Source organism: Aphis gossypii, chromosome 1 (assembly GCF_020184175.1).
Source record: "Aphis gossypii isolate Hap1 chromosome 1, ASM2018417v2, whole genome shotgun sequence".
In the NCBI taxonomy this organism is placed as follows: Eukaryota; Metazoa; Arthropoda; class Insecta; order Hemiptera; family Aphididae; genus Aphis; species Aphis gossypii.
Window position 1 is genome coordinate 10,882,209 of NC_065530.1, and position 15,560 is coordinate 10,897,768.

General features: G+C 29.8%; 1 protein-coding gene across 2 annotated transcripts in view; it reads left to right on the forward strand.

Annotated features, from left to right (window-relative positions):
• LOC114130748 (E3 ubiquitin-protein ligase MYCBP2) overlaps positions 1-15,560 on the forward strand; it is a 272,960-nt gene that overhangs the window by 240,431 nt on the left and 16,969 nt on the right. For both annotated transcript variants that reach the window (XM_050203587.1, XM_050203594.1), the window contains exons 40-41: positions 82-335; positions 2,934-3,301. In XM_050203587.1, the coding sequence (XP_050059544.1) occupies positions 82-335; positions 2,934-3,301 (622 nt within the window). The remainder of the gene's footprint in view (positions 1-81; positions 336-2,933; positions 3,302-15,560) is intronic.

The window sequence follows — 15,560 nt, forward strand, 5'->3', positions numbered from 1 at the left end:
TTGTTAAGTGCATCTTGTTCGTAAATATTTTTTGTCGTTTTTCCGTCTTCTTCTCCATCATCGCAAACATAATCTTTACAGATGAGCAACGACGACGGTGATTGGGTACTATTAAACTCGGAATCGGTGGAACGGCATTGTCAGCGGAGCGCGCCGCACGTCGAAGCGTGGTGCATGAGGGCCAACAAATATTTGAACAACGAACAGTTCTTGGTGCCCGTAAATGGGAAAACCGGCGGACCGAAAGCGCCAGCCGTCGCCGCCGCCGTCGCAGACGACGACAAACGTGCGGCCGTCGCGATACCGGACACACCGAAGCAGCCGAACAGGGAAACGTACGTGTTTGCACAATATAACATATATAATATTATTAAATTATAATACTGAATTTTCTCCGGTCGTATACGATCGGTGGAATATCGTTGGCCTCATGTCTAGAAATATAAGGAACTTGATATTTTTATTTTTTTATTTTCACTACTCGAAATAAAATCTTTCGTACGCCATACTGCAAATGAAAAAATTGCTTTACGATGTACAAAAATTTAAGCAAGACACTTAGATAGTTTTGACATATATTAATTATTTTATAACAATCGACACTAATCGTATATAATATAACGCAATCAACGAAAAAAAAAACATTAATTATTACGTCGTTGAACTATTGTTATGCACCGTGTTAACCATATATACAATGTTAATGAATTAGTGTTAATACGGTCCGTGTTTTGTCAGAGGTTTTTTCATACGTTTTAATAATTAATATCCAATTTCTATTCAGTGTTTTGATTTTATTTTAATTCATTAATTATTATCATGAGTAATGACAGTAAAGTTTGTCATCGCCTCATCAGATTATTTTATTTCAACTATATTTTTACAACACGGGCTATAACTTATAAGCAAAATTACATTTTACAATTTTTTCGGCCTTCAGAACTAATGAAATAATAATTATCTAGAATATACGTATGAAAATATAATATGAAAAAAAAAAAAATCATAAATTAGAATTAGACACCATTTTCACTTTCGTAGTTATTCGTTTTTAATTGTACCTACATTTGTTACAAAATGTACGAGTATAATAATATAGTATTGTAATATATACAAAAAGATAACTGTTATTTTTTTTTCATCTCTTAATTTTCTTACAAAATGTAAAACAATATAAAAGTTTTTTAATCAAACTTTGACAAGTTTTTAAATTGTTTAGACGTTCGGGACAACCGAAATCAATAATTTGTTTTCAATTATACATTCAAATTCATAAGTGTTTTAATTCCTTGGTGTACAAATACGAATAATTATTTAAGGCAACGTCCTTCACGTTTCAATTACTATTAAACAAGTGTGTATAGTATGAGTGCAAAACATAATTTAATCATTAAGCAAAGCATATTTTTATTCAATTACTTATACTCTACGTACATTTTAATTGACATTACTATAATTGAAGAACAAAACTTATAAAGTTGTGTACCTAAATTACACATGAAGTTATTTGCTCAAAGAATGCTATTGTGTGCATGTATAAAACCGTGTCCTCAAATAAATATATTTCCAAGTATGCATATTATTGTGTTACTTTTAGTCATTGATGTGGACGCACACTCTCAAACAATAACATTTTTTTCTTTGAAAACCGCATACAAATTAGAACGGGTCCTGGCTGAACGCGCTTAAAAAAAAGAAAATTTAAATTATTGTTTGCATTACAAGTTTTTACGAATAAAATATTTCCACAGTCAAAAAGCTATCCAAAAATCCGATACCGTCAGTATTGCAATTTATCGGCAAACAGATGGCTGTGCATATAAATTATATTATACACCTGGGTTTAATGACGGTCGTAAAGTCCATATAATTTTTAATAGTTAATATGAATGCTTTTAATGAACACTAAAATGTGGGTTCTGGATTTTCGATACACAAACATATTGTATAAACTTCACTACTGGTAATACAGTTACACAGTTTGCGTCAAATAAATTTTTCTTTAAATTAAAATTATTGGCGTAAAAACGTCACATTCTCATTATGTTCACAAAATGATAATACACGCACGTATACATTATAATAATTGTGTACCTACTCTTCATAGACGTTCGCTAATGTGTGCTAATGTTAGCATAAAACTAATGTTTGTTAATACAAAATATTATAAATTGTGTATGCACGTGTATTAATTTTTTGTATATAATTTGTACACGTGTTAAATAAATCAATAGTTTTCAGTCTTTACAATCAATATTAATAAAGAATAAAAATCGAGGAAATGTCGCAACCCACTATTATTATTACCATCAAAATGACTAAATTATAAGATAATTGTATTTTACGACTTAATTATTTTCATCAATAACTTCTAAACGTTAAAATAGGCTATAAATAAAAAAAATTAATACATTCGTTTTTTATGTAAATAATAAAAATAATATTATGTATTTATCAACTCGGTGTAGCCCGGAGAAGTCATTTAGACGTTGTCAAAATGAATCATAATTTTTTAATAAAAAATAGACCATTCTATGAATATTATGGGAAAATATTAAGAGTTTCCTGTGCGCAGACCTCGTGGATAAGTATAGCTATTCGAATGCGGTCCCCTAACAAGATGATATCGAATTTGCGTTTATTAAAACAATATCGTGTATATTACGCAGCACGAGGATCGACAGCCGCTGTAAACTCGTTATCGTAGTTACTTTTTAATTCGCGGTCTGTTTATTTCAGTCTTAACATTGATAATGTCGTTATCATTATGTTTGATTTTTTTTTCTCGACGTCTACCCGACAGATTCAAGCCTCGCCACTGCGCACAATAATGTATAAATATTATGTATACACTTATAATATTATTGTAATGCAATAAAATGTCACTAATTATGTCGTATTCACCCGCAATCGGTATATTTTTTTCTGTTCAGAGCCAAGTCTTCGCAGCTACTTTCACAACCACCGACGACACCACCGCCGCCACCGCCACTACTACCGCCGCAGCCAAAGTCGTCTCCCGAACACTCGGCAGGACAACCAGTCGACTACAAAGTCGTGGTGTGCGGCGCTTCGGGACACAACATCCGGAATCAGCCGACGTTCAAGGCCACACCTGTCGGTATGCTCGTCCAGGGCAACATCGTTCAGGCCGTGGACAGGGTGACCAACGGCGAGGGGGTGTGGATCAGGCTTTCCGACCAGTGCGCCGCGGCTCACTGCGGCGTATCGTGCGCAACAGCCTGGTCACTGGCAGCTGACACGTCACACGTCATCTATTTGAAACCGGAAAAGGATCAGAGTGAGTCGATTTTCAAAAGGATGTCAGCACATTGTTTGTTTTTTCTCTCTGACCCACGTGGGCAAGCGTAGACGAACTTCATTCACGCAAAATCGTCGTTTTTTTGGTATTGGGCAATAAAAAATATAGTGAATGATATATTCTTTGGGAGTATGACATAATATATTCATACAGCTCATATGACTAATTGTTCTTTCAAAAAATTTAATACAAATTGTTTATGTTTATGAAAGACTACGCACACTTTAGGGTTTATGTGTGACATACTGACATAGACAACTTGCGTTCGGTAGAACAGATTTTACATTTTGTTTTTCTTTGCCTGTGGGTCTGAGAGAGAAAACAAATATTGCTCTGACATTCTATATTTATGCTAATTTTACAGTAACTTATCTTTGTTAGCATTATTGCGTATTTCCTCTACAACGCCTATGCTAACGGCATAGACCGCCGCAAACGTTCTACTGTGTACACCGTTTTCCGAGAGGATGTGGTTACTTTGCACATACGACTGTAGTCGTGAAGTAGAGATTTGGGTGGTTGTGGCGGGGTAAAATGCAAAGGTTTGTGCGCAACCACATTCTATAGCGACAAAAATATTATAAAATATAAAGCTATAATATGATAAAAGGCATCATAATACAATGTATTCGTTTATAATGAGTCTAGATTATAGGTAGCTATATTATATACCTACCAGTTATCGGCAACCCTACAATTCGTCGGTAATACTTAGTATAAAAATATGGAATACCGCATTATTCTGGTAGATAAATTTTTTTTTACTGTAAATAAAATAAGGTGTATGGCTATGAACATTTATTTTTTGACCCTTGACATCAAAAAGGTTTTCGACTCTTGTTATATACGTTTAGATAACTTATAAACGTTAAAAAATAAACAGAATATGATAGTTTAAACTTCTCAAATAAGTACATTTAATACTTTAACCGCGTTACCATTCAATCCAGTCGAATTTTAAGGTCAGTGTCGTATATTGAGAGTGGATTGTATGTACAGTAATCCCATGGACAGCTAGTGCAGATAATAATCCTCTGTCACAGACATCGTCCGACCAAATCCATGCAGGTCAACCGTGTGGTCGAGCGCGCCATTACCACGCTGACTAAACATATGTTTCGTTGGCTTTTCACGATGTATTCTACCTATTGCACATTTTAATTTTAACAGCAACGATTAAACAAAATAAATACAAATATTTAACAAAAAAAATCATTTATCATTTTAAGTCTATTAAGTCAAGTCTTGAAACTCCGAAAGTTTGACCGCGGTCATTATTGTTTTAATGCTGATGCATTAATATTATAATCCATAGGTAGTATGTCCCTTATCTTCTAAAACCCACTGTTAGGGTAAAGGCTTTACTACTGGAAAATCGATACAATTAATCAGGATAAAATAACCTATCTTATTGTACCTATATAATATGTGAACGTTCAATATTTATTGATATAATAAAATATCCGTATACGATTTGACACGGAAGAAGGAACCTTTTCACACGCCGCTGCGCCTTTTCAGTGACGTATACAATTATAATTAATTACTCATTTAGACATTACCGTTAGATTTTTAATAAATAAATGCTATAGACCTGTAGGTACAAGTTGGCGGGCGTTCCACCGTCGTCGTTAACTGATAAAGATTTAATAGTTATTAATAATCAAACCCCATTAATTTGTATTGGATATAATTGTTTGCCAATATATTTTGATAAGTTTAAATAACATAACAAATTGTTACAATTATTGCCATTATTGTTTATATAACAATATGTTCGTTTAAGTGAATCCATTTTTCTTTCAAATTCTGAAATTATGTTGTATACAGTAGTTAAACTATTTAATGTTCAATTTAAATAATTAATTCAGTATAGGTGTAAAAAAGGTAGTCGAGTTAATGGGTATCGCTCAGCTGTAAATTAAGTGTCCAATGGACCATAATAATGGGTATGTTGAATTTGAATTGAAAAATGATGCATCATTGTTTTCGAAAAACGATTCTGAGCGTTTTCGGTCTGTAAGGCTATATCACTATAAGTATATTGTTTACATAATTTATACCAAAAATATTGAATTTATTATATTAGTAGTATTTAATTATTATAATAATATGTATATATTATGTAACGACTTGTATAACTCATTATTTAGTAATATCTTTCTGTGCAGACCGACATACCGTTAAACTGTCAAAATAGATTCATACCTAATATAAATATCTTAAAATAAATCAAAACTATCATGGCATAATGTATAGTAAAATTCATAATAATGTTATGTACGTAAAAGTTTTAGGTTCCCAGAAATAATATTTTTAAATTATATAAAAATAATTAATATCGTAATTTATCTTAAAATAAGTAATTTCATCGAAAATAGAACTTTAAACATCAATAAAAAGTAATATCCTTTATACATTTTCTTACGTTTTATGGTTTCTGCAGTATGAACTATTTTGAGAAATTTTATATTATATTTTCAAAAGTTGAAAACAAAAAGTAAAGTTCTTATGAATTTCTAACTACAAAATACTTTTCAATTTTTACAATTTTTGTAAACAATCTTTATTCAAATATATATAAAAAAAAAAAAAAAATTGAACTATGTATTTTTAATATTTTATACAGATATTACAATACTTTATGTGATATTTTATTGTATACAATTTTAAACAATTAAACCCAACGAATATTTTTTCATTGATCTTTTCAAAAAAAAAAAAAATAAAAATAACTAAAAAAAAGGAAAATTTTTCATGTCTATAAATTGCTCAAAAAAAATTAAACAATTTTGAACGTTTTATCATATGATGATCACATTTTGTGAACATTTCAAGTACTAATATTATTATTATTATTTTTTTTTAAATACAACAAAGTATCAACAATTGAGAAGAAATAAATATTTTATCGAAATTCATAAAAAAAATGTTTATATTTTTTATTTTTAAATTAGACAATTGTACAGTCTGTAAAATAATTTTTAAAAATTAACACAAGTGATTAGATAACACAGAAAAGACAAAATAACATAGACTATAGTTACCAACAATAGTTAGTTAAATTAAATTAGGATTATTTACATCAATTAAGAAAGGGGCTTTAGTAAAGAGGCCATCCATTGATGGTACTTAATGGCATGTAATGGTGGGGGATAGTCTAGTCTATTAATAGATCACGAATCCATGTTCATTTTAGACGCCTTCTGGGGTCACCGGGAATAGTGGAAACGGACATAAAAATTTAAACATGAAATGTTCATAAAAATTAATTAGACTTTTCGATAAAATTATTTTTTGTATTTTTGTTGAAAAATATATAATTAACCTTGTATTAAACATTTTAAATCTTATGTATAAGAATAAATATTTTTCTGAATTACTATAACATCATTCGCTATTTTGCAAAATTTGTTAAAATTATGATTTTAAATGTTTATTAAAGAAACATTTTTACCTCGTATATAATTACTTTTAAATAAATCATCATACCTAGTAAGCTCAAAAAATATTTTTGTACAGAAAAAACTTGTAAAAATTAATTAACTTCTAGTTATATCATTATTTCGATTTTGAAAAATTATTTGAATTTGATAGCCATTTCTCTATGTTTTGTAGGAAATAAATTTTGGATAGTTTACGTAGTACGGTCCCGTACTTCCGTGTAACTTTACTTGGTTTTAAAAAATTAACTTGCACTTAAAAGTGCTCACTATGTCTGAATAACTTTTTAATGAATCTTGACAGTCAAAATGCATTAATGGCATGTTTTTTTGTAAAATTATTTCAGACAATTAAACTATACTACGATGACACAAACAATAATACGTATTTTTAGAACATTTGCATTTCAATTCATTTAATATATCATTTTGTAAGACGCTTGTTCTGACGAAAATATGTATATTGCACCTGCCTTAGATACAAAATATTGAGTTCGTTCTTTTAAAATATTCAGATAGTCCTATTATAAAAATGTGATGATAAGAAGTTATATTTTTTATTTAAATACAATATATTTAAAATCATCAAAATTTATTTCGGGTGAAATAACGAGTTGATTTTTAGATTGTGTTTTTTTTTAAATCTTTTTTTTTATATTAAAAAACAAAATTGATTAAATGTATATTTCTGTAAAAACTCCCATTTTTCCTTATTTTTTTCCGTTTGTTTTTCTTGATTATAAACAAAAATTCTGGTAATTTTTACTTTTTACACCCCCCCCCCCTTCTTCGAAATACTAACTAAATCATATTTGCTACCTAATAAAAACCACCTTTGTTTAAGAAAATCAAAGCGTCTTTACTGCATCAAAAGGTGATGAAAAAGATTGAAGAAAATGTTAAAAAACACAATCTAAAAAATATTATTCATAATCTCTCTTGAAATTCTGATAGTTTTAAATAAATAAATAGAAAATATACTATAAAATCTTTATAATAGGACTATCTGCATATGCTTTAAGTGAATGAACTAAATGATTTCTTTCAAGGCAGGCACAATACACACATTTTCGTCAGAACAAAAGTATATATTAAATAAATTGAAATGCAAATTTTCTAATAACACGAGTATTGTTTGCTCCATGGTAGGTAGTATATACATAGTTAAACTGTCTGAAATACTTTTACACAAATATATGCCATTAATGCATTTGGATTGTCTAGATTCATCGAAATAATACTAAGATATAGGCACATTGTACGTATTAAATATAAATGTCTACTTATTTTAATATTGAATGGGTAAACAAACAAACGACGTTTCGTATCGTTGCCACGATATTCACACAGCGCGACGCGTGTTATCATCAATAAAGTTAATATAAACCAGTGAAATGATAGCACAATAGATGCAGAGCGATCGTCTTATTGCTGATTATGATTTTGAATTCATTAAATAATCAACTTTTCATTGTCTCGTGAATTAACTATACTTGCAGTATAAACTGAAACGTATTTTTAATAGCACGTTAGTGCTAATGTGGTATAATAATATAGGTATATGTTCGAATAAATTTAGTTTCAAAATGTTCGACTTTTAAAATACAGTAGCTATAAGTCCTCGAATAAAACAAAATTACGCGTGTTTAATCGTCGATATATCATTTTTACCTATAATAATGTTATTACAATATAATTTAACCATAACGATATAGCTGCAGTGCTCATCGTTGGTAGGTACCGATATTTTGCACTCGATTGTACGTTGGTCATATAATTAATTGCTCGATTTCGTGATCACTAAATTATTCGAAAACATATAATAATTACAAAATTATTTAAATTTTATAAATATCCCACGAACGTTGAAAAAATAATTAACGATCGCTGTGCTCGAATACAAAAACCCGATGCAGGTACAACGATAAGGGTGGATATAAACTGCAGTTTGACGAACCCTCCCCGACCGTATAATATGATACACGATGACGTGCTTTTAGACCATCGAAGTTTAGCGTTCTCGGGATATCGCAGCGTCCGCATACACAGCGTTGTAATACGCGCACACATACCGTGCACATTTATTAAGTACACACATTATCATATATATAGCGTACACCTATATTCGGCTAAACGCTATACACATATACTATTTCGATGAAAACATAAACAATAAATATCGCACACACGCTCGCATGCTCGTATAACGTTTCCATTGTTTGCCATATCATTAGTGCATAGAACGATACCTATAACCTTCCCCTCCGCGTATCCTTCGACCGTCATCCACCGACCGAGTGATGCCCGCGAAAACGTTGTAATCGTGATGAATTCCGCCGCTTGAACACGGCTAATTTGTTTGTTGCACTCGTACATAATAGCATTACAAGCGCACAGATTGTTTTGAATTTCGGTCGGTAAATTAAACGCGTACGGCGGTAACTCGATTTGCGGCGGCACCGGCGGACGGACGCGCGCATCCGTTAAACTGTAATTAAAACCTCCGTGCGCGTGTACGTTATTATGGGCTAGGCACGTGTGTACGTGTGGAAGCGAATTTCGCCGTAGAAGGAATTTAATAAATTGACGTGAGCCCCATAAACGTCTCCTGCGGGCCCGCCAAAAGTCATTACCTACCTACCTATGTACCGCGGTAAATACGCGCGCCGAAAAAGGAGAACTCTACACACTCGGGCCGCGTGCCAGGCGACTTTAATATATCTGGACGAAAGCCCAAAATTATCAATTACTATAATACAGTGTAAATTATTAATGCTTATTTTACCCGATATATCTTGTTAATAAGTCACCCCGAGCTCGCGATATATGTATATTATAAATATTGTTGTGTGATATAATTGTAACCGACGCCAAATTATTGATTAAAGATAGCATATGTGCGTGTTTTTTAGCTTGAGCATGTTATGCGCTGAAACGTCACTTAGCGAGAACGTGCGAGCGGAATTTGGTTTCTCACAATAACTCAAACACCATAAATACCTTATTTTGTTATTTAAATTTGACTTTTTTATTTGACTGTTTAATTTATGATACAATTATAATTTAATCTCGTTTTATAAACCTGAGTCTAGTTTTACACGAAATACGTGGTTTTATTTTTATGTACATTTATCATCGAAAACTAAGGTTTACTTTAATACCACTGTTAACTTAAACTTACTGCCTAATACTGCAATATGGAAAGTATTTCATATTTATATTATTATTTGATATACATATTTTATCATCATACCTATATGTGTACTCCCTAGCTTAGCCCTAGCTTTGGGTGTAATTCAATCACATTTTCTTCGAAAATCCTTAACGAATCTATTATATGTAGACTGTCAGGATTTCGTTTAACATAATATTATATACATTTCAATTTACTCGGAAACGAATAACTTTCAAAGGTACAATATCTACGAGCAGTCCATGAAAAATGCAACGAGTAGACGTTTCCTCTTAGTAGCTGCAGCAGTATATACATGTAAATAATTTAGCTTATTTTCTCGGAAATAATCAATAAATTAATTAATTTTAAATAATGATTTTTTTATACTTAATGATTTGTTTGAAATTTATGTGAGTCCATAACATGTACGACGTACGTATTGTGCGTATACATTTATTCGAATATAATATTATTACCTTTTCCGAAAACTTTATCCGAGATGCTAAATAAACCAAACCCTTACCTATTTTAATAACTGTAAAATATAAAATGGCTGACATCCAATACTCTTAACCCTATCCTTTGAATTTTATTTTATTTAATATTTTTGAAAAATATAAACGGTACTTATAAGTTATTTAAGCCATAAACTATATTAAACCTTTCAAATAATACTTTACTCAATAACAAAATTCTATAGTTATAGCCAACTTTCAACTTATTAGGTATTTTTTATTCATCAAAACTGTAAATATTTATTTTTAGTATCATAAATATATTATAATATATTTTTTTCTTTTGAAGATGATATTATTGCCAATTTTAAAATTAAAAATGAATTTCTAGGGATACGGTAATTACTTTCATAAAAACTAACTTGAACAGCAATCACAATTCTAAAATTCTTATAAACCCTTAATATTTGAGACATAATTTTATTTTTATAATTACAACGAAAGAAACTACATAATTTTCTATTTGCTTCTAAAAATTTGTATTTTGTTTCTTGGCTTTAAAAAATCATTAAAAATAAAAATAAAAATTTTTTCAGTAAATATTATGTAATTTAAATTGTATAAGAAATATTTAACTTGCTATAATTAATATGTATGATACAGTTGATTAAGTTTGAAATAGATTTGAAGAACTCAACGTATTTACATTAATCATAGTTTTATTTGAATATCTAATTAAATTATTACTATACGTATTTAATACTTTTATGTATACATAGTACTAGACTATATTATTATAACTAATACAACTACGTAAAAGTATACACGCAATTTTATTTAAATTATTAGTAAAAATAATAATCACAAAAACAAAATAAATCATGAATACCATTTGTATATATTAAGTAATCAGATGATTCATATAATAGTATTATGCCCGGAAAACATAAAAGATTAAATTGTAAATCGAGGAGACAAATGTAAAATAAATGTTAAGTTACCTATTGAGTTTTTGTAGTATAATGAGGGTTCGTTATATAGGGTACAGACAATCTCAAGAGGACTCTTTCTTCATAATTGTAGAAGTTTTTGAGTTTTAAAGTTTTACCGGTTTATTATATGTAGTTATATTTAGGACTTAGGTGTTATATATTATAGTATTAAAAAACTAGATATTGTGAATGCGTAGCGTTAGATTTACCTGAAGGCTGTTTTCAATAAAACGTCTGTATTATAACATTTTAACATTTTCTACGAATTAAGCCACGATTAAGAATTCTTCGATGAATTTTATATTAAAAAAATAAATTATCCTTTGACAGCAAATTTGTTGATTGTGCCGTCAAGTCATGATTTCAATAATGTATTAATACAAAGAATAAGGATATTAAAATATAACTATTAATAGTATTCGGTATAATATTTAAAAAAATGTTAAATTCCAAAAATGAAATCGACCAAATAATGGAAAAATTCTAATTAGAATTACTTATATATTTCTTAATAATAATAATAATAATAATTAGGACTGGTATACATTTTTAATTTTTTGTGTATAATATTATCTTCTATTATTCTTTCAATGTTTATATAAATGTATGTTGTATATAATATATTATAAATTAATATTAAAATGTACAACTTTGTACAAAGATCATTGAGTATATCTTTACAATAAATTGTTCAATACAACGGATGTTATACATTGTTATGAATCAAAGCGGCAATGAAGCAACGTAAATATAATATCGTAAGAATAAACGTTTAATAAAAATGCATAGAATTTCATTTTAACTAGTCAAAAAATGCTTTTAATATAGGTAGAAGGGTATCTATCGGCGTGGTTTGAGATCAAGATTAAAAATCTTCCAAACGGAATATTCGAAATGCTTAACTTTTCCAACGGTTTTGACGTAAACCACGTAACACAATCAATATACTTAGCAACACTATATACAGGGTGATTCATCAAGCATGCTCACCTCCATTTTTTCAGTACCTTTAAATGTTTGACAGCAGTGTTTGTACTACTTTAGAAGTCTCCCGCAGTGTATGAACTTTAGTTTTTTAAATGAGAACTTCCGGATTTTACTATATATTAATTATTGGATATTTTTTCTAAAACAAAATAATACTTTTAAAAATTTGATGTACGTTTGTTGAAAATTCAAACGAGTGGATTATCTGTTATTGAAATATTTGTGATACCCATCACCACTACGTTATCCGTATAATCGCATCCAAACCCATCATTATAATATGGGCCTTTTATTCTTTGTACAAAAAGTTAATAATAACTCGAAAACTTTTTATTCAAATTTTGATTTTGATAAGTTGAAATTTTTAGAAAAATTAGCTGTTAACAAATTTATAACAGAAAAGTATAAGAAAATTAATAGGTGTTTGTATAAAAATTCCAAAAATCATGTTTTAAATAACTGCGTTATCGAAATAGAAACAAGTGATGATTGGAGCGAGTTTGCTCGATGAATCACTCTGTATGTATAATATAACTTCTGCCTCAGGTGAATATCCGGTTCATTTTCCCCGCTGGTCCCGTGTTTATTTTATATAATAGATTAACTTGACTATGTATTATAATATACTATACCTGCAGCGTAATCTTTGTCGGTCTCTTATGCGTTGCACGGCCGGCAACTTTATACACGAGAAAAACGTCAATAGCATACGTTGACGACTTGTAAACAAAATTTCAAAGGACACAGTTAAAGAGCTTTGGTCGGAGTTACTGCAGTGGTCTCCCTCGAGCTTAAGGCTTCCCGCTTTCTATACACCGCCTCCGCAACCTCGCACGCGTTTCTCATTCTCTTTTTGGGGCGGTCCTGCCCTGTGCGTTTAAAGTAAATAACTACCGTACCTATATATATATGTATTATATAATTATTATTTTTATTATCATTATAACGAAAAAAAAAAAAATAATGTTCTCGAAATGTAATTTTCCGTTTGACATAACTCAACGAAACGTAATAACTTGTTTATGGTATAAAATATTTGTTATTATATTGTAACCTGCAGATATGATAATGCGACAACTTATATAAATAATATACTTTTTTATACTGAAACGTCAACAATAATAATAGATTTTTTTCAAGGAAACTTTGTTTTGAGTTTCTTGATCATGAAGATATATATGTTTAAAATTAGCGTTTAAGTTTTTAGATTTGAGTAAAATTATACACACTTCGACCGCAATCATTTCATCAAAAGTATACCTAAAGTTACCTAATCAAAACCTAACGGCTCGATTGTTTTGACAACAAAGTCTGTCACAGTCATCCTGTGTGAATACAATATGACTGTATATATTAGTGTACGAATTTATGTTGTAAATTTATAATAGTAAATGAAAATATAAATTGTTTTATAAAAGTTATTGAAAATGGTTCGTAATAAGTGCAATAATACAATAGTAAGACAAAGTTTCACCAGTGTTTTTAAAAAACGTTGTAGGTATTGAAAATATTGAATAAATAATTGTATTATATTCGATCAGGTGATCCGGAACAGGATATTATCAACGTTCTTAAGTGTTTATCGCATAATTACGGAATTATAAAGACAATTCATTAAAACGCGTTGACGCATATTATAGGTTTTATTATACTGCAGGAATTTTTATAGTGCTATTTCAGAACTATAAAATATTTATTTAAAAATTAAAGGAGAAAAAATGTCATAACCGTTTTGAATATTATATCCGGTATTTAATTTACAAGTCAGAGTAGGTACACAGTAAGTAATCAGTGTTTTGTCGAACAGCTAATTCTTTTTTTTTAAGAAGTATTTAAAACAATATAATATCATAATCTCCAAAATATTAAAATGTAATCATGGTTATTTTTTTTCCCGAAAAAAAAAACACAATTAATGATAGTTTTAAAATTCGGGATTCCTTATTTTCTCGTATTATGTGTATTGAATTTACTAAGGTTTTTATCTTAAACTCGCGTACACCGTACCTATTTCAGTCTTTGCGGCTAACTGTTCATCTCGACGTTTGCGTACCAGTCATAATATTATGTGCACGCGCACAGTGTACACATTAAAATCGTTGTTATTATATTTTCTTTCCGTAATCTCGTGCGCGAAACGAAATTTCCGGTGGCGCATACGTTCTTATTAATACCGTAAACACACATTCTGTTTATTACGCAAATTATGTTGTCGGCCGATAATCCGCTCGCGCTCTCCGTACTGTCGCCATCTCGACTCGCGCTGAATACAATACATACATATTAAGTTTTTTTTTTTTTCAAACAACAACCTCGCAAAAACGACTATTTAACGCATACAAATAATGATAATATAGTAATGATATAATGCAGACCGCTCCTCGGGGAAATATAAGAAAACCAATTATTCACCTTCAATAAGCGTCATATATTCTAATTCGCTGTTATAATTCGTATATTTTGAATTATAATTTTTGTAAAATCCAACGCGAGAGTAATACGAAAATAGTTATCTGTACAAAAATTTTGTATTATTTCCTATTTTCTGTCCAGCTAATAGTCATCGGTATGCACACTATTTTTTAATTATCGTAGAGACAGCGCGTCGCGATTGTTCCGTTTATAATTTTCCTGGAAATATTATGTATTAATTTAATTTAATATCCCATAAGCGTTATTCTAGACACGAATTTCCTCGACTCAAGTATGAACAAACGCATTCCTATGTAGTATAGCCGCATGCATACTTGGAAAAAAGTATTAATAGATAAATATTACACATACGACATACGATTACATTCCGCCACTGCCGTACAGATGAGAATGACCTCAAAAAAATGTACATAGCTCATGCATGTATGCAAACCCAAACATGTTCATGACGACGATGAGGGTGCTTTAATTGATGTATACATGTCGTTGGAATTGTTTTCCATTAGCGTTTTTCGTTAAGGTGTACTACCAACCATATATTTATTATTTTTGAAAATAAATTAAACTATTGTAATGACTTATTAAAATATTACTAATGAATTATATTCGGCAACGTGAACCGGCAAACGTGTAATATGTTAGTATACTCAATCAAATAATATGTTTTTAGAAAGTAATACTTACAAAGTAATTGATCTGCTTATGAAAAAAATTATTTTATTCAACTAAACTGAACCGTTACACTAGATTTAT